Raw genomic sequence first — 22,097 nt, forward strand, 5'->3', positions numbered from 1 at the left:
TATTAGAAGAAAAAACTCCCAATATATTTAAACAGATAGCAGATTTGATTGTGCCAACCTGTTCAATTAATTGAACTGGTGGAAAAAAACAACTTGCTCTTTCAGAGGAAAAAAAATTAGTCCATGCTGTTGTTTAATTAAACTGGCTAGTTATTTTGTTAACTAGAAAGTCATACAAAACATTTCAACTGGTTTATCATACATACATAATCTAGCCAATCAGTATGCCCCGTACCAAGTAAAATGCTTGGTAAATATTAAATATGTTCAGTACAGTTTTGTCTACTAATTGTATTATTTTGTCAAGCTAATCCAAGCTAAAAAGTAAACACTCTTCTTGAGAATCTCACTTAAAAAGAGACATTAAACAATGGAGAAATAAGTATGGTAAAGTAGAAGATCCAAGGCAAAATGGAATTAGCTACTTAGCCCAAAAGAAAGTCTTTGTAATAATATGAAATTATACTCTGTTAAGAATTTTTCTAACTTTGGACAAAAATTGAAAGAGTACAGAATTAAATGACTAAAAGGATGAAAAAAGTATTTAAAAAACACTAGAAAGATAGGCAAAATTTGACTAAATCAAGTACAGAATAAATAGTGCTATTAGATAAAATTAGCAGTAAGAAATTCCAAGTTGTAACAAGTGGCATTAAAATCACATCTACCACCCATAACCATTTAAGTGAGTGAAAATAAACCTGGTGACAAATAAAGCTTCCCTCTAACCAAAATGGTGTTTTCTCAGCATTCAATTCAAATTTTAATAGGCATATTCCTTAGTTTCAGCAAAATGTCTAAATATGTAAGTATAATAATGCAGAAGGATAGCTTCTATCTGGGCAACATTTACTTTCAACACTTGAAACATAGTATAAGAAAAGCAGTTCCCATTGTACCATAAAGAATTCTTAACTTTCCAAAAAAAGGTAGAAATAAACGTAATTTTTTTATCTTGCCATTTTAATTCTTTCTCTTATATTGGTAAAGTCTGTATGGGACGAGAATTAACTATCATCATGTATGGATAAAAGTATATGGATAAAATACAAATGTGTTAAAAGCCTATCTGTTACTGGAGTAAGCATGGAGCTTCAGTATAACTTGATCCACTATGGTACACAATCAAGTTTGACATGGATCCCATTTTGTGTTCTATACAAAGGGTTTTATTTCCAGGAAGGACCTTGTCATAACATTTACTTTTCAGATCTAAATTGTCCTACTGACATAAAGCTTTCCTTCCATATTCAATGAGGCTCCAACAGGGAAGATGCATTTGTTTATATGCTGTTACTCTTTTGAAAGAAGCCTATGAGGTATTTTTGGGGGCATTGGCATGCATCTTTTGAAATATTCAAATCCTAAATAAAATGATTGTATGCATCTCTTCAAATGCTCATTTATAATGTTATGCCAATTAATGGTAACTTACTACTGACAGAAGGACTAGGAAATCTACTAGGTAAAATGTATACATACATTTTCATATTGTCAGTTTGAACTATATAAATACTTTCAAATTGTATCTCACAATATGATATGGCACAAATCTTCCTTTGAATCATGAATGATGCCTTAGTAATAATATCCTACTCATCCAGATTAAACATCATTGGAAGATTGTGATTATTGTAGAATAAAATTTTCAGCTTTTGTAAGGTATTTTCCTTGTGTCCCCAGTTCTACATCTCTAAGGTAATTAAGCACATCTGGAAGATACCAATGTACTTCTGAAAGCCGTAAGGTCTTAAGGACTACTGCAAAAGAACTTCCATACTAAAGAAACTACAACTGACACTGAAGTTTTACTTGAAACAGTTTACATGTTATAAGAACTTTGGCAAGTATATCTTAATTTAGTTGTCCCTTTGTCTGGTGAATGACCCACCATTCAAAGAGCTATGGAAAGTCATGATGAAATCAATGACATAAAGACAGCCCCAACATTAAAATTAAGACAGTGAAAAAAAAATTAAGACAGTGTATTACATTTTATGTAGTTATTTCTAAAATTCATTTATGTAGTTATCTCTAATGCAAAGATCACAAAGAGCTTGCTGTGCCTTCCAGGGGGAAATATCCATTGAAATATGAATGATCACATCATGTATAACACCTGGACATTTATTTTACTCACTCTTAGGAATAAGCACAGACTCAAATGCATCACGATACCTCATTATACTAGCACGAAACATTCACACAAGTCCTTACTCAGTTCCAAACACATTTTTATTGTAATTCCCAACACAAGTATCAGGATATTGTTTTATGTTAGCAACTGGCTTCTTAATCATCTAAACAAACAAACACTTCAGAGAAAATGTATTCTGGATTTTGGGAGGTAAGATGTTGCATACAATCTTGTAAGTGTCTTGACCATATAAAGAGTGTTAGATTTAATTTGGAAAATTATTGGGAATGCTTTTTCCTGGGTAAGTTTTTAAGTAGTAAATCATTTGAAGAGAACTTAAGAGAAACACACATATTCAAAATTCTCTCAGTCATTTTTCCATAGATTTTTCTAGGATACAAATTTATATAAACAAAAAAGCCCTATTTTATAAGCATGTAGTCTTCCCTTTCCTATCAGACTACCATGAAAACAACATTTTTTTTTCTGAACACGGATTTGATCAGGAAACTGTATCTGTATACATTAAAAATAGACATGTGTGCATAAAAATGCATATAGTTACACAATATACAACTAATAGAGACTTCAGAGACACATGACAAAATGGCTTTTTCCACTGAATTGTCATATTTTGCACACTGTACTGAGACTACCACTAGTGTGTCTGTCCTTGTGCTCACCAGTCTTATTGGCATAGTTAATAATGCAACATTAAAACTAGGCTTCCAGTTGTTTCAAATTACATTCAAGCTCAACTTTTAGGATGGTAAAGAAAGAGTGGGAAACTAAAGATAAAACAAATAAAAATAATTTTTGTGGCCTGTGTCAACATTTAGCAAGCATTTGGCTGAAAACACAAGTGTGATTAAGATCCTTTAATTAATTTGCTTAAACATTGGTGAACAAAAATTTGGTATAACAATTGTTTGCAGCTATTTATTGATTTGAGCATGTAAAACATAATTATTTTTGCCTGAGTCAGCACAATTACATATTTAGTTTACATTTATTTTTTCTAGTGTTCTAATATGTTATCAACCTCTTCAAAACATGCTTTTAAAACAAAACTTTCAAAAACATAAACTTTGTTAACCAATGGTTTTTACAGTCACCCCGACCATAACTTTGATATTAAAATAAATTTTACTATTGCTTATGCTTTTTGATTTTTACAGAATGACTTCAACCATTAATATCTATATTTGAAATATAACAAAATCAATTAGTGTTCTTCAGTTACTATACCAGTTGATAGACTAAATCAACTGCTGTAATTATTTGCTTTCTAATTTCATTCTCCGCTCAAAGTTAAATATCCTGTAAAAATGCTAAGCAATAAAATTTTAAATGAAAACACAAAACCACACAAAAAACTATAACAAAATACAAGATTTATGGACTAGGATACAGTTTAAGAACATAAGTCTAATGATACAGTTTGATGTTATTTTATATAAAAATGAATTTAATGAAATCTATATCAGTAAGTTGAATTCCAGCATTATTTTTTTGTGGTCATTTCTGAGATCCATTCTCACCAAAAATACTGTGGTCTTAATGTTTTAAAATATTGTTGATTCCCAGTGATGATTTCAATCACCATTATTGTCAGTGTCCAGCTATACATGTCTTTTAAGAAGGAAATTACACTACCCATTGATATTTGTGACCTACATACTAATTTAAAACCACAAACATCAAAAAATATACCTTGAGTTTTCTCCATAGTTGCTTGAAATATATTCATTGAATTAGAAGAACTTGACCATAAGCAATCACCCTCCTTACCAAAATCCAGGACCTTAGTAGAGGGTGCTACTAAGGACATGGTTTTAAAAATACCTTTCAAAAATGGAATTCCTGGTTTACTTTCTTAGAATAAAAGATACCATCTTAGGTAACACATTGCTACTATTTGTAAATGGATGCAGATGACAACAGAACTCAATTCCAGATTAAATATGCTTGTAGTATTTGACTCAGGTATCTTGCAATTCTATTGTAAAATGTTTGAGACATCAAGAATTTAACAAAAGAACTGCCAAATTTCATGAAATGTACTAATGAAATTGCTCTGTGAGCATGAAGCTGAATTGTATGCTTTTGTTTATTTGGGTATAATTCCATGAATGATTTTCCAAAGAAATTCCAAATCAAAATTCATCATTATAGCTGATTAATAACAGAATTATCTTCTAAACATATATTTAAAAATAAAGATTCTTTCATTAAAACATGTGCTATTCCTTAATTTTCTACCTTAGGTTAGATAAGGTTATGTTTTATCTATGTAGGTACAAATTATTTTCTTGTTAGTTTAAAAAATAATCCTTAAGTTAGAATACAGTTGTTTATTTTAAGATGCATATACTAGTGTCTACCTCTATGCTACAAGATTTTGCCATTTTTTATCTGAAAATGCTAGTAGGTAAATATAACCTGGTATAGCATAAAAAATGAAATGAATATACTGAATGAGATAAATGCCACAAACTATTTACTTTTGTAACCTCTACTTCAAATAATTATTACTAGACTACTGGTATACCCTATGAAAAAAGAAATGACCTAATGTCTAATTCTTTGGGTTTGAACACTGAATATTTACATTTATATGAGTTAATGGGCATTTAGCTCTAACATATTTGTACACATACCAGAAGCAAGGATACAATAAGAATGATACTTGTGTCTGCAGAGAGTTAAGCACTTTTTTCCACATCCAAAGTCATTTCTTAGCCACTAGGAAAACTATGTGGCCTTAGGCAAACTTGCAAAAGAATCCAAGACCACCTGCAAGACTTTCATCCCACTATTTCTTTGAATTTTCCCCCTCTGGAGACAGTCTATGTTCCATCTCCAGATCTTGGCACCCTCAGGTTTTGTCCATCTTTGGTTGTATCAAAATCTATATTCTATAAAAATTCTGGCCAGATAGTTTCCATTACACTTCCAGCATCTTTGAGTTTTGGCACAGGCTAAAGCCTTAAGATCAAGAAAGAACTCTGATAACGCAATTTCAGGTCTTCAAAATATATTCCACAGAGATCTGGTGGTGCTGGTATATGTTAGAGGACTTAACCATTGCCCTTACTCCTAATATCTTGTTTTAACACCACTAGGAAATATTTAGTTGTAGTGTCACCTAAAAAATCATTAAAATAAAAAATCCCCAATACTCTTCCTTTTGCTCTGTAAAAAGCCAAGTTCTGAAGTAATTTTTAAAGTAGTTGAAAGCAGCTATCTCCCCTGACCCCAAAAGGTATTGCTTATCTATAAGGGGTTGAGCTTAGACAATACATATCAAGTGAAGTAAATTCAGTTGAAATAACAAAATTTTTTAAATGTCAATACATATAAGCACTTATATAAATGCTGACTTTCTCTTATCTGATTTAAACATTCTTAAAAACTAAACCTTCAAATATACTCAGAATAACTGAAGAGGAAATGAAGAGTAATTATAATTAGTGATCTGATGAGGCACATTTCTTGGCATTTGGGAACGGACCTAGAAACAGTGCCTTGAAAGTCTATTATAATTCTATTATAAGTAAGAAATGATCTGAGGTCATTAAAAAAAATTAAAGCCTTTATTCTCCAGCTTTGAATACACATACGAAATATATGTGTAGCAGAAAAGAAATGTTGGCCTTTCAATAATTTTAGGATTTTATATAAAAGTCATTCTTAAATGGGCACTGCCATTATCCTAATTCTCCAGTGTGAGCTTGTGCAAAAGAATCTAAAAAGGGGACCAAATTAACAATTTACTTTCTAGAGATATTCCCTTAGCATTCGTGGATCAACAAGAAGCTAATGTCTTTGTGGCATTCGATGTGAAATAGAAGAGACTAGAGAAAAAAATTTAAATTTAACTATACATATATTGAGAAGAAAACCTAAAAGCCAAAAGAATGGGCCTCTTCTTCAGGATTCCAAACTCTCAAATGTTGAAGAAGGATCATTAGGGAAGACATACCAATAGAAAACTACAGATTGGAACAGCAAAGCAACTTATAATACAGCAAGAAAATAAAATGATGTGATGGTAAAGTCAGATCTATTAATCTATGGGTTAATGAGTCAAACATTGAACTCTAAACTTTAATTACCATGAAAAATCTTTAATAATAAACATATTGCAAGTCAAATGTATTTGGACATATTAATACAGTTTTACATATATTCTTTTGAAAATTAGAAAGTTTCACATTAAAAATTTAAAGACCTTAATGTTAGAACATTTTATGTTTTATGTTATTTATGTATAATGCAGATTTAAGCCAATAAGTAGTAAAGTTTTAAATAATTAGCAATCATTATAATTGACAAGGCATTTCTGTGTAATGGAGAATTTAGGATTTTAGGAAAGAAAATCTAAGAATGGTATAAGGCACTAATGTAGAACTTAATAACAACTTACACAGCAGTGATAACAATGGTATTTTTATATATTACTTTTCTTTTTAATATGAATGGGCAGCGTTCTATTTCAATTGGCAATTTAAATGTTTAAAAATTAGCCTTCTAAGAAAGGTAACAGTCTCCTATTTTAAAAATTCAGTTTTTATGAAGGACAAATTTTTTCTATGATGTGTTTAAAGATTATATCCTGGCTGAAATGGAAGAAAATGTATGGCTTCCTTGTCTTTGATCAACCAGAATTGTAAATTTATAACTTCCTAGATAATTCAGCTTCTTAATGAATATAATTTATCAACCCCAGAGTAATATTTAGAGTGATGTTTCATGGTGAAAAAGATGCAGAAATTCTAATGTAACAATTTGTCTATTTTTTCCACCCTAGAGAATGGAAAAAAGAAAAATGATCAGTCAGAAAGAATGTAGTTGGTCCATTTTAATTACTGTCTAAAACTTCTTTTATCTACTGTTCCTAAATAACTATTATAATGTTATGACCTCATTTAAAAGATTTCTATGAACTATCATCCAGTTTCTCCAAGAAGTATATGTGAGTATAACTTTAAATAGATTATATAAAAAATGAAATCTCTCATTTTTATTTCTGTCCATATTTTGGTTTGAAATAACTTGTGGTTTGTTTGGAATTATGCTTTTAAATGTTTACAAATTAAGGCCAAGTTCTTTATTATTTGGGCTTTAGTTACAGTAACTTTCATATGTCATCACAATTAAGCCTATTAGGATAAGCTGTGAAGAAATCATTTCACAAACAAATTTTCAAAAGCATACAAGGTTAATCCATATGCTGCTGAGATGAGGCACAATAAAGAAGCATTACTGAGATAATCTATGGCTAAAATGATGGTGTATGACTTATGATTAAGCTTCATTACCTGCAGAGCAAGGGGCTTCCATCTCATATTTTTCAGTAAAGCTGGTGCTGAGGTAAGCATGCTCTGAGGTCGCTTTTTCAAAGTTAAGATAACACCACTCGGGTCCTCTCGTAGTGCATTCACCAAATTTTTCAACTGCCACCCCACCTGGTAACCAGCAAAATCATTACAATAAAATTGAGGTACAGTATTCAAAGATTTAATGTTTTCCCCCTTTAATAAGATAAGTTAAAAATGAAAATCATATAATTGGTGTACCATCCTACCAATTGTCAGGAGATATATACTTAAGAAAAAATTTATCTTTGAATTGATTAACCATTTTATTGCATTAGAGTCCATATCATTACTAGATCAGCTAATGGACATTTACCACATCAGAGACTAAAACGGTATCCTACCAATGGAGTAATTTAGAATGTAAAGAAATTATGTCATCATTAATGCTGTGCAAGGTCTAGATCCAAGCTCTGTTCATAAGTACAATTTTAAAATCCACATGCCTGAAAACAAGGATTTGGCAATGTCCTGAGCTTATGAACTACACATGCTTTCTCATCACCATCTTTTAGAGATATGTAGTACAAGTGTCCATAAATTAGAGTGACATTACACTACCAATAGCTGGTACTGACACACCAAGGTAACACTCTGATGCATGGAAGATAGCATCAGTAAAATAAACCTTTTACCATGCTCTAAGATAGGATAAAAAATGATAAGGTAATACTACTCCAATGCAGCAGCTATTGAAAATGTGTTTCAAACCACTCTATAAACTTAAAATATAATGTGTGGTATTTAATGAAGCCATTGTACCTGAATATCACCTCAAAACATACTGTATAATTAAACTGAAGTTCTTGATAAATGTTCTAAAACCTGGCTCAACTGTTATCCATTAAATTATTTCAGTCATCGTCTTTTTTAATATTTTGAACATAGACTAATTTGTTAGTTTGCTTTTAGGATAGACTAATTATGCAGTTATCAAGTAACTGAAGTTACTGAACTATGCTTTAAAGAAAGACACTCAAAATACCTAGTATTTCAAGGATAAAAAATACATTTAACATTTAAAAGAAAGAAACTGAGCACAGCTCTAATGTAGTAGATTTTGTCCATGACGTGCTATATAAATGCACCAGGTCAAAATTTATCCTAGGTTACAAGGAGGATTTAGCAAATGCTCTTAACAGTAATCTAGTTTCTTGCTACGCAATCAAGTGAACAGGAATGGGTGTTTTTGTCTGTTACTCATGTTTTTGCCTGGGAGATAATGCTCAAGCTGCAAAGAGTGAGCACTTCACCAAGAGAAGCACAGATCCCCAAAGACTATGATGAAGAAGCACTCTGAACCACAGCCACTGTAGAATAATGGGAAACTTTGGTTTATATAATGAATGATCATTCCTTTAAACTCTACTATAGCTGAATTGAATGATGGTGAAGAGAAAGAGTTAGGACAAAAAAGAAGCGAGATGTTATAATGTTTAAACTTCAAGGTTTCTCAGATATGAATCAAAATGATCATTAAGGTACTTGCCTAATATGAATAAGAAGCTGCCAATTTTTAAAGAAAGTCACATTAATGCAGATCAACTAAAGTAATGGAATTGATTGAATGTCTTGCCATTATATTTAAGTGGGATTATTATATGCCCAAGGGTATATTACATTAATTCTGATTAGTCTTGTAGCTAAGTAGTGTTCTTATAGATACTTCTATAAGCCAAGAGTCAAAGTGAAGTGAATTTAAACCAAATTATTCATTTTGCTTGCCAAAAAATAACAATGTGAAGCAGATTTTGAATTCCAGATTTGAAGGGAGAAAATAAATTGTTTAAGCAAAGATTTTGTGAATTTATTAATGATAACCATATTTTGTCATTTATTGAAATAGTAGCTAACTACATGAAAGCAGTCAATAAGATGACCATATTTTTCTTTCAGCACTATTCTTATTTTTAAAATTAATTAATTAATTTTCTAGAGAGAGGGGAAACAAGGGAGAAAGAGAGGAAGAGAAACACCAATGCTACAGAGAAACATCAGTCGGCTGTCTCTCCCATGTGCCCCAATGAGGGATTGAACCCACAACCCAGGCATGTGCCCTAACCTAGAATGGAACCAGTGACCTCTTGCTTTGCAGGATGATGCTCAACCAACTGAGCCACACTGAGCTCAGCATTCCTATTCTTGATGAATTACACATTGATTTCTATCCATCAATTTCTTTAATTTATTCTATGATATAATCGTTGTGACTAGTTACAAAAATGTTAAGGCTAGACGGTGTCTTCCTGTGTAATGTTCAGTGCAATTTGTTTACCCTATTCCTTCACACTTTTCTATGCTCTTTTTGACACACAATTCCAAAAAACAGATTTTTTTCTATGAGAAAGTGGAATTGTTTTTGGGGTGAAAAGTAATAATTTGGTTAGACTTTAATTTTATAGCTGAATGTTATTCAATGGCAGAAAATTATATAATTTTACTACTTTTAATTAGCCTCCCAACTCTCACTGAGATAGCATTAGCAATATTTAAAACAAAGTAAGCAAATGTATATCAAGATACATATGAAGTATATATCTAAGGCTCCCGAATTCTACTTCTACTACTACCATAAGGAAATGATTGCATAAAAGCACAGAGATGTGTCACATATATGTAGCAGTCCTATTTAAACCAATGACGTAAATTATGTAAATGTCCATTAATAAGGGCTATTAAAATTGTTGTGTGGAAAAATTAAGTTCCAAAATAGCAACTTTAATTAAATTCCACTTTTGTAAAAAATTATATATAGAAAACATAGGGTTTTAATATAGGGTTAATATCCCAAATATGTAAAGAGCTCACTCAACTCAACACCAAACAATCCAGTTAAAAACAGGCTGACGGGGACCAGAGGGGAGAGGGGAGGGAATTTCAGGGGGAAAGGGGAAGAAGGGTTTACAGGAACAAGTATAAAGGATACATGGACAAAAACTATGGGGGGTGGAAATGGGAGGGAGGTGGGGAGCACTGGGGGTGGGTGGGCTGGGATGGGAGTAAAAGACAGAAAACTGTACTTGAACCACAATTAAAATAAATAAATTTTAAAAAAATCAGCAAAGAACCTGAACAGAAACCTCTCCCAAGAAGACATACAAATGGCCAACAGGTATATGGAAAGATGCTCAACTTCACTAGCTATTAGGGAAATGCAAATCAAAACTACAATATGATACTACCTTACACCTGTTAGAAAGACCATTATCAACAGGACAAGTAATAACAAGTGTTGGAGAGGTTGTAGAGAAAAAGGAACACTCATTCACTGCTGGTAGGAATGTAAGCTTATACTGCCACTGTGGAAATCAGTATGAAGGCTCTTCAAAAAATTAACAATAGCATTACCACACCCAGAAATTCCTCTCCTGGGTATCTACTTGAAAAACTTGGAAACATGTATTCCTAAAGATGCATGCACCCCTATGTTCATTGCAGCACTCTTCATGGTAGCCAAGACGTGAAGACAACCAAAGTGACCTTTGAGAGAGGATTAGATAAAGAAGATGTGGTACTTATATACAATGGAATACTACTCAACCATAATAAAAGAAGAAAAACTTTTTTTGTCATTTGCAACAACATGGATGAACTTGAAAATATTATGCTAAGTGAAATAAGTCAGTCAGAAAAAGCTAAGAACCATAAGATTTCATTCATGAGTGGGATATAAAACTGAAACTTATGGACACATACAACAGTGTGATGGTTAGCAGAGGAGAGGGAGTTGAGGGTTGAGGGTAGAGGGGGCCTAATATATGTTGATGGAATATGGTTTATCTTTGGGTGGTGGGCACACAGTGCAATATACAGATGGTGTATCATAGAAATCTATACTTGAAACCCATATGATTTTACTAACCAGTTATGCCAATAAAGTTAATAAAAATAAAATAAAAATAATTGTTTTATAAACCTGACTGCATTATTTTAGCTTCAGTGAAGGTGATACAAATTCTCAAAAATAAAAAAGAAAGCAAAGAAAGATATAGAACACCATAAGTGGTTACATTAAAGGCGAGTAAAGAATACAATATGTATTTTCTTTTTTATAATTTTATTTTTGAACTTTTGGCAATAAACATGAGTTATTTTTATAAACAACAAAATTAATAAGTGAACTTATTCCTGAGTAGTAATATTCCAATTAGAAAATCATGAATTTTATGAATTACCTACTTGGGACTGTATGCTACTGATTGAAAATTTCCATAAAATGTCAGAACCAGAAAGATGTTATTTAAAACAGTAAAAGGTAGTGATGGGGAAATCATATCTGTCCTGTGTATTATATTTATTGATGATAATAAAAACAAATTTATTATTCACTTATGCTCAGTAACTCAAGAGGTATATTAGCTATTGATTTTTGATTCAATGAATGATGTCAGTAGATATCTAAGTGTTAAGTCAGGTTCACATAAAAATTATTGGATGAGAATAAAGCTGATTGAGTAATTCAGACTTTGTGTAACATTTTTTATTGCTCTTCAGTTACAATTGTTCCAATTGTTCCCCCGTTGCTCTCCCCTGCCCTGCCCACCCCCCCCCGCCAGCTCCCTCAGTCAATCCCAGTACTTGTATCAGCATAAACAGCAACCAGACCTCATGCCTCTTATTCAGATCGTTGTTTTTTCCTTAGACCTTTCTCAAACTTCCTAATTTGGATCATTTTTTCATTAGTTTCTGTCTTCTCTACTACATATAATTCTTAACAATTGTCCCCATTTATTGGATTGCGTCATGTTCTATTCAGTGGCAAATATGATATGGTCCCAGAGTTCCAGGAAAAATGATTCCCAGCTCTAGTTCTGTGATATCCTAACATACCTTCAGCCATATAATGAAGTGTAGAGAATTCTTGAAATTAATTTATTTTTCTTTAAATGTTATTGAGATAGTTATGGCTGACAGATTATAGCTGGGCTTGAGTAGATGGTATGATAAAGTGAGAGAAATAGGTGTTATAAAGTTAAGATAGTTGAGAGCCTCCATTTAGGAGCTAAATGTAATGGTATACCCATGTCAAAAATAAGTAAAATATATCAATGCATGTTAATAATCTTTCAAGATTAGCTTTCAATTTTCTCATTATAGTTTCTGGCTATAATTTTTAAATATTAGGCATGATAGACTTGAATTAGAAAGCATGGGAAAGTGTTCTGTAATAGTAATAAAAATGATTTTAAAGTAGTCTTTATATTGGCTACAATGAAAATCTTTCTGTATTAGGAAATAGAGGGAGCTTTGAAAGAAGGAAGAAAGTATTCTAGTGGACATTAATATAGGAGTATAATCCACTAGTATGGGAAGGAATTAAATAAGTAAAAAATCTTAAGAGCTAATGGTTGTGGATATATATGAAAAATTAATAACCAAAGATCCCAAAAAGGAATCAGTTAATTTATGAAATAGTGAGCTTGACAACAAAAAAAGTTTCAGTATTATTGCACAGGCTAAATGATTAGGTTTCCATAGTCATAATACATTCTAACTCTAATGTACAGAATGGGTAGGAAAATGCAAGCACATGCTATGACAACATATTAGCTTAAGTAAAGGAATGTGGTCCTGGTGCATCTCTGATTAATGTCCTCCATCTTTTCTTTCTCACAACCAATAATTGTAAGCATTTGCTCTGTGCTAGGTATTAGATCCCTTTCTAATATTTCACGTGGTCTTCTTAAAACAATCCCTTCTCTTCCCAGAGCTTCTGCTAAGAACTTTCTGCATGTGACTCTCAAATTTTCCTAACCCACCTTGCTTCCTATAAAGAACTCTAGTGACATATTTCCAACAGTTTAATTCATCTACATTAATAACTACTGAATAATAAAGTCCCAATAATTCACTATACTAGATCTTGGTATCTATATTACATTCCTCTTATTTATATGTATCTTCATTCTTACAACAGCCGAATGAGGTAAACTATTAAACCCAATTTACATGTGAAGAAACTGAAGCAAAAAAAGATTAAGTTTTCTTGCTCAAGATTACAAATATAGTTAGCAGAAAGGACAGAATTCACATTCAAGTCTGCCTGATTCTAAAGCACAAAGCACTATGAGAGCAAGCATCCTGCCCTAAATATCCCACTGGTAGTTCAAACGAATATAATACTTTAAAGTCAAACTCTATCCCCACTCTCATTCAACAGCAGCAACAACAAAAAGTTCCCTATTACCTTTTCCAGTTTGGAGTTTGGACTCACCTATGACTGCCCCTCCTTTTGGTTAGGAAGAATAGATCCTAGCCACTAATGCCTCTTCTCACTGCCTTAGTTTTGGTTTGGGTACCTGATTGCTAGACTTAGAACAGGGTACTAACTGGTCTTTCCATTTCCACTCTTGCAGTTCCAAAAGACCACCACAGTGTAAGTGGTCCCTTTTAAGCCAGCTAAAAAAATCAATTCTTCAAAAAGGTCTTTCATCAATATGGCCATAGCTGTCTCCTATTCTTTCTTTCTTAAAACAATTATTTTTTAGACAGAGAAGAAGGGAGGGAGAAAGAAAGGGAGAGTAATATCAATGTGTGGTTGTTGCTAACATGCCCACCAGGGACTTGGCCCACAACCTAGGCATGTGCCTTGACTGGGAATCAAACCAGTGACCCTTTGGTTTGCAGGCCAGTGCTCAGTCCATTAAGCCACACCAGTCAGAGCTGTTTTTTCTTTCTAATGTGGTTCTCAAACTTTAGCGTGTGTTAGATTCACCTGAGGACTTGTTAAAACATAGATTGCTGTTTGAACCTCCAGAATTTTTCATCTAATAGGCCTGAGGTGAGACCCTATAATTTGTATGCTTTTTTTCACAAGTTAGTGATTCTGATGCTACTGGCTGGGAACCACATTTTGAGAACTACTGAACATATATGATGTATATCTTGTAGGCAATGACTCACTCCTGTCTAGGATATTTTTGGTGTTTAATATGTGAACATCAGGCATTATAATTTTAAAAATCAGTAAGTCCTATGTGTCTTCCATGCACTATGGATAATATGGTGCATGCAGCACAGTCTGCACCTTGTTATTGAGCAGGGGGAGAGATGAGCAGGTAGATAAACATTTACAATAAAGTGAGAGAAGTATCTCAACAGGGTGAATACAGGGTACAACTGGATCCCTCAACAAGGGCATCTAACTGATCCTTGAGAGTTCAGGGAAGGTTTCATAATAGTCTAAGCTGAATTTTTTAGGAGTTAGCTGAAGGGGATGTGGAGGATGAGGGAGTAAAGAAAGCCTTGAGAGAGAGTAACACTAGTCTGAACAAACTGCAGTAGTTCAGTATGAGTGGAAGTGTTGGTAGAATAAGTATAATATATGTTCTCCTCAAATGCTGTACAGTTACTGTCAACAATGTCTTTGCAAAAGCAGTCTTCCTTCTGCTTGCAATTCTTCTCCTATCTATAAAATCTTACTTATCCATAATGCCTCATATTATATGCAATATCCATCATCAAGCCTCTTGCAGCTAGAGCCATATTTTCCTCATGTGAATCTCATAGCACATCGTATTTCTCTAGTGGCATTTTTTTCACACACTGTTTCTTGTTAAACATATACTTTTCCTCACCCTCAACTCCACTCCACCCACCATCACAAACTGAATTTTGAAGGTTCTTTTTATTTTTTGGAGAATAAAAACTGATTCTTATTACTCTGGTTAAACCTGCAATCAATAAGCTGCCTTAAAATGGTAGACACATTATTTGTTAATAACTTGACTACTGAGATGATATGGAGACATGAGAATGTACATGTTTCAGAGACAATATAGTGCCTTAGAATGCAAAGGGAGTTTAGTTTTGTATGTAACACCAATATTTATTATTAAATTTTTCTGTAAATGTAATATAATTGATTTTAAATTGATGCTAAAGTTATAACAGACATTCTTTACTCCAAATTACCAAATAAACTTTCTCATAAGTGAATATTTTTAAAAACAGTGTATATATCTTGAATACTTCAGACTTAAATGAGAGAGTTGTGATTATGACAAGAAATATAAAAGTGGATATAGTTTCTATTTGTCAAAGAAAAATTCTGCTTTATTATATATATTACATAAACACTGTTAAAATTTTTCCCCAGAAAAAATTTTGCAGTGCTTCTAAATAGTCCAAATTTCTCTCTCTAAATATTTAATAAAATATATTCATTCACATTGCATTCATGGGCTAGAATAAACCTTTAAAAAACCACCTATGTACTTACATACATTATGTCTTATTAGTTATAGATAATATATTTGCTATGTATGTTGAACTACTAATGATACCTTCCTTATCATCCAAGGTAGCAAAAGTCAGTGTCTCTAAGCAGTTATTAGTTTATCACTTATTAGTTTACATGTAATCACCAACTTATACACTAAAATTTATTTTATATACAATACAACTGGATTAAAATTTCTCAATAAAATCTTTAGGGTTACCCCAAGTCTTAAAAGCCAAAGGGATTCTGCTTCCTTGCAGAACAAGGAATTAACTTTTTGATCAGGCTGAAGCAGACACCAGAGGTTCCCAGGTAAAGGGTAATATAAGTGGGCTGGTCCTTGGACAATGATTTCCTGGATTAGATGCAGAAGAGGCTTTTTGGGTTGGTGCTGAAGAGATGCGAGACTTCCTTTCCTCTTGGTACACAGAGGGAAGTTGTCTCTGACCCCTTGAGGACTCTCCCTAGCCCACCTGATTTCCAAATAACAGCTGGTGAATTATTTGACCAACATATGAAAGGAATCTCTATTTTATGGTTCCAAGTAGACAAAGTTATAAATAAGCATAAAGGTAAGAATTTAAGCCTTTGAACCCAAACTCTCTTCACCTTAGTCACAATTGTATTTGGAGTTACAAGAAATCATCTCTTTACCTGAAGGGAGGAAGATAGGACATTTCTTAAAATATTTTCAGAGTTATTATCCTTCACAAGACAAAGTATCAGATTCATTAACATTTACACACTCTTCTATGTATTCACACACTCTTACTCATAAGTCGTAATTTATAAACGATACCTCTTCACAAAGGAAATTACAGAGACTTGAGGTGTGTCTATATGAATGTCTGATGATGATTCATACTATACACAAATGTCCTTCTGCTCTTTTCAAAAGCACTGAAGAGACTTAGTTTAATATACAACCCATCACACTGTGACTAATGATACTGTGCCAAAAAATTTGGTACTGAGATACTTATTAGTTATGTTTCTTCGCATTACTAAAAAGTTATTGAAGTATCCAATGAAGTCAACATTTATACTGACGACTGCCTCTTTCTTTAGCAAAACAAGTTATGTGGAAGAAATGTCATATGTTATAAAGATTTCAGTAGTAATGAATTTTGATACACAATATCTTTAAAAGATCTTAGAACTACTAAATTTTGAGTACCAATCTACAGACCTCAGCAGACTTAAATTAAATTTTTCCCACAAAATGCGAATGAGAACATCTTAAAATATTACCCTATAGTTTATTTGGAGATATCCTAATTTTGTTATTCCACAATCATTTATTTACTGAACAGAAATAGAGAATTACCCATGGTTTAAATATAAAGAAATACAAGCTGAAAGGTATGCATTTGGTTAAGTAAACATATGCAAAAAAGTGATTTTAAATTCCAGCAAAGTAATTTAAATAGGTAAGGCAGAGTATTCAGAGATGTCCCAAAGTGTCTCTATATTAAATAAAGCCTTAGTATTGACATTTTTACATATATGATTAGCAGAGATTATCCTAGGAAATGATAAAGGAACATGCATTTGCAAAGAAATATGGACGTTAAAAGTTTTATTTTCATTACAAAAAATTCCATAATTTTACATCTTTATTCATTGAGCCACTTTTCATTTTATAGCCTCCTTAACTTTAAAAGGCATTTATCCAGTGAAATAAGAATCCATCAGAGAATTTTTAGGCCTTTTTGAAATGTGGCTTAATTTTACAGTAAAACCTGGATGAGGCTGATCTATGCACAATTTGAATTTACATGTTTTAGTAATTAATACATCCATGTGAATTTCATAGGTAGTCACATACATAATGTATGTGTGTATTATATTTAAAGAGAAAGCAGCGAGGACATAATTTCTCAATGCTAAAAATGGATAGGGAATCCAAGAGAGAAAGCAGACTTGAACACTACAAGAAGCTAGTATTTTTTCACTTATTGCATAATATCTTTCTGGAGCCTTTTCTCCATAACCAAGAAGTTCTGAGGGTCAAATCAAAATTTTCTGAAGGACTCATGAGGAAGCTTATGGAAGGAAGAAGATAGTAATCATAATTTTTTTCTTTAAGTTTTATGAATCACCCACATAATTTTCACCAAGGTGATACATTTCCATATCCTATTACTCACATTATCTCCTGTTACCTATTACTTATAGTAACTGCAGCCTTTGTATTACTTATGTCTATGCATCTGTCTCAAGCTGATTAAAAAACTGTGGGTATAGTTTAGTATCTTTCACACAAGCTCTTTTTCCCTTCTGCCATTTCAATAAGACATTTAGTAATGTTGCAATCTCTGAAGACAAAGGTTTATTTTTGGGGCTTCATGGTTTACATTTATATATGGTATAGAAAACTAAATAGAATTCAATTTTATTTTTCTTTCATCATCATTCATCGTGTCTTTTAACTGCTCCAAAAGATAAAATTGATGAGTCTGAAAGCCTCTGCTAGGGAGATGTAGGAGGAAGACAATTACATCAGAGTGAAAGGCTGCAGGAGCAAATCTTTGATCATACCACAGAATCTTATTCCCCAACAACCAAAATAAATAAGGTTTTAAAAGAACCATAACAATACAGCCTTTAACAAAAATTTTATAAAGATAGTTACATGGGTTAAATTTTAAAAACAATTTTGGGTTTGCATATATTTGGAAATTATTACATTTCAGCCATTCCTTCCTGTAGTTCATTTTTGTTCTTCTTGCAAAATTATTAGAAATATGTGTATTTTAAAATAAAAAGTAGAGTCCTGGTCACCAAAGCTAAGGGATGAAACAAAGCATTGGTAGATAAAAAACCTTTCAGGAACAACTATAAAGGACATACAGACAAAGACAAGGGCGGATGGGATCAGGGGATGGCTGGGGTGTGGAGGGAATAGTGGTGGGGGGTTGGAATGCAGACAACTATACTTGAACAACAATAAAAAATGAAAAAACTATAAAAAATAAGTCTATAGTTCCTATTAATAAGAATTCTGAGAGAGAATAAAGAAAACATTTATATTTATTTTCAAAATCATGCTTAAATTTAATTTAAGAATACAAATTAAAAAATAACTAAAAAAATAACCAAAACCCTAGTATTCACAAAGGGAGCATGCTTAAAAGTTTACAACTTTTTGTTATGAATAATCTTTATAATTTCAAGTAATGTTAGACATTTAACAAGGATATGTTTATTGGAGAATATTCACAAATATTGCAATAAAGTCTGTATTTATCAAAGCAAAACCAAAGCATATGTATATATATAGCTAAATAACATTCTAAATCTATCTTAATAAAAATTTTAGTTTATGAACTTCCATAATGACTATACTTTCACTATAGAAGTTATATTTAAAAATCATTTTGCCAGAAATATAACAACTTAGACAAAAAAGGTAACTCAATGTCCACTGTAAATGGGGCTGTAGTAAACTCTGCCATTTGTTCCAATTAAAAAAAAAAAGCCCTTGGTGCCCAGTATTGAGGTTAACCAGGTGAAAGGAAATGTAAAAGTAATCAGTGGCTACATTACCTAAAATTTCAGCCACCATGCTGATCAGAATGTTAATTTAGTGGATGAAGCCTATATTAGAATCCTAGGGCTAAATAACATAAAAAGAAGTTAAATATTTAAGATTTTGTTTGAATTTCCTATTCCATGGTTCTCTAAGGTACCATGGAAGTCTGAGGGGTACCATAATTTCTCTTTCATGTAATTATCTTCATCAGGCAGTCAAATGTTATCTACTAATTGGATCCCCTTCCCTCAGACAGAAAGTAGATGAGACAATTAAGACTAGCCGATTTTTGCCTTTTTGGTAAGGGTAGGAAAAGGGTTGCAGTTATGGATACTGACTTGCATACTTAATAAGCTGATGTAGGTAAGAATATCAGCCAATAGATACATATTAAATGCATAAAACAATCACTTGTGAGGAAACCTTTAAAAATTTTCATATAAAATAACTAGATCATATTAAATGTATAAGGCTACTGAAACATGTTGTCTAATAATAAATACAACTCTGAGTAACCATTTTAAAATGCAATTTCTCTTTTCCTGGGGAAGCTAGTAAGGACTACATAAATATAAAAAAAATCATGATGCAGAGATCTGCAGAGAAAATAAATTGGTTAATAGAAAGTTACCATTATTAAGTCATCATACAACTTAATCTCCTTTATATAAAACCTTAAGATAATAAATTTTAGTTTGGTAACAGAAAAATCATAAAATATTATACCAGATAATAAACTAATTGATTTTCCTAGGCAAAAAATATAGTTTATATCAATATATGGTACTTCAAAGCCAGTTTCTACACATTTCCATAGAATCTACAATGTTCAAGTAAAGTAAAAGAAAAAAATTATGATCATTTCATAAAGTACTCACTATATAAGGTAAAATTTGAAATAAAATATTACTATGAGTAACTAAAATTTATGATTCATTGTTTCATTTTTCCCTTTTAAAAGAGACCAATTCACTTGCTCTTCTAGAATACCAATTTCTTAGAATCCTAACAGAATTATTTTAGGGTATTATCAAAACTACTTATTAAGCAATATGGTAAACATCATGTTACTACAATTAATCTCTGTGTACTAACTACAGCAACCTCTTGTGTTTACCAGAATAAGATGTAAGGTGCATCAGAAATACTGCTATTTGAGGTCTCAGTTTTCAATATTTTTGTATGAAGAATTATAAGATACTTTCTCCTTTGAGAAAGGAGAACAGAAGAAGGCAAGAATGAAAAAAACTGAAGAGAAACAGTTAAGCAAGAAATGATGAAGGTGTTAAAGGAAAAGGGAAGAAAATTAAGTTAGAAGAAAAATCTGAAAAACAAAGATGACAATTTGGTAAATTAAAAAGAGAGAGAGACAGCACCTTTGGGGTTAGCCAATATCATGCTATTGATTCCACTCAAAGGGCTACTCCTGCTGATGTCTAGGACTAGGGTTGTGGGGTGAGAGGGAAGGGAAAGGAGAGCTGGGCTTTAATGGGTCACCACACTCTCCATCTATTTCGATTATGTTGACTTTCCCTTTAATCAATACTTTACTGTCCGGGGGTTGAAGGAATAAGAGGGAGAGGACAGAGTCAAAAATGGAAGACTAGAGTGAGAATAAAGGAGACACCTTTGAGAATTATATAAATGAAGTTAGAATAACCCTTCCAGATGACATAATAGTCCTTTAATTTGTTCCTTCCAACACCCTTCACCTCATTCCCTCTGCCACCACCAGTTTAACACTTGCTAAACAATGTTCACTATTGGGGAGTTATGAGAGCCACTAGCTTATAGCACTCATCTTCCATCTCTCACTAATCAATGTCCAGCATCCTATTTGCTGCAGTCTATCTTCTTTTTAACTATCCCAACCCAGTTATTTTCCATTTCAGTAGCCTTTATAGCCACATCCATGAAACAATTTTTTGACAGAATGTAATCACCAGGTTCCAGAAGACCTTTCAAAATAATAAGAATATTTTAAAATATTTACACGAAATAAAATGAAATTTTTCCAAATGCTGGATCAAACCATCACATATCCCACTCTTTTCAACTGATAGTCCTATGAAGAAAATATCTGTTTTTAAAGCTTTAGAACACACATCAAAAAAGAGGATTAACATGAAATGTAACAAATTTATTAGGAATATGCCTAAATAGATAACTATAAATATTAAATAGTCTCATCAACTAAAAAGCATGTTAAAAGTGCATCATGAGGGCAGAGTTGCTGAGTCTCCCAGAGAGAGAGAGATGTAGTGACAGATGAAGTGGAAAAAATCTTGGGAGATTCCAGCAGCCTTTGAGGAGTTGGATCTTCACTGGCAGGGAAGACATGCAATAGGACTCAGTCTGCTGTGCTTGGATGTTCATGATTTTTTCTTCTTCCTACCTGGCAGCCACAGTTTCTCAGCCACAGAAGTATGGTCATTTGAAAAGCTTAAAAGCCACTTACAATAAAAAATATAGCAACATGAAGAAGGACATAAAACTTCCACTTTCATTTTAAATAAGAAAATATACTTTTTTAAAAAAAGCAAACTCAGAACACACACATCTAATTGTACATCTTGAAGATATACCATACTAGCAATCTCAAAAAATAGTACTTGAATTCATCTGTGATTCATTCAACTTTCTCAGACTCATAGGGAAAAAAATTCAAATTGCTTTTCTAGATATTTAAAAATAAGAATAGTTATCAGATTTTATTTTGTACATTGCTACCTATAACAGAAAATTTTTAAATTACAGAAAAATACTAACTACTCACTGGGCTAACAGCATTCAAAATAAAAGACTAAATATTACTCTTTTCAT

The 22,097-nt window shown here is 32.2% G+C and overlaps 1 protein-coding gene across 4 annotated transcripts in view; it reads right to left on the bottom strand.

The window, feature by feature from the left end:
- CNKSR2 (connector enhancer of kinase suppressor of Ras 2) overlaps positions 1 to 22,097 on the bottom strand; it is a 313,411-nt gene that overhangs the window by 128,350 nt on the left and 162,964 nt on the right. For 2 of the 4 annotated variants that reach the window (XM_037129132.2, XM_037129063.2), the window contains exon 9: positions 7,462 to 7,608. The exons of the other annotated variants lie outside the window; for them this stretch is intronic. In XM_037129132.2, coding sequence (XP_036985027.2) covers positions 7,462 to 7,608 — 147 coding nt within the window. The remainder of the gene's footprint in view (positions 1 to 7,461; positions 7,609 to 22,097) is intronic. 4 annotated transcript variants of the gene reach the window in all.

Source organism: Artibeus jamaicensis, unplaced genomic scaffold (assembly GCF_021234435.1).
Source record: "Artibeus jamaicensis isolate MK-2021 breed Jamaican fruit bat unplaced genomic scaffold, CSHL_Jam_final scaffold_1283, whole genome shotgun sequence".
Classification (NCBI taxonomy): Eukaryota; Metazoa; Chordata; class Mammalia; order Chiroptera; family Phyllostomidae; genus Artibeus; species Artibeus jamaicensis.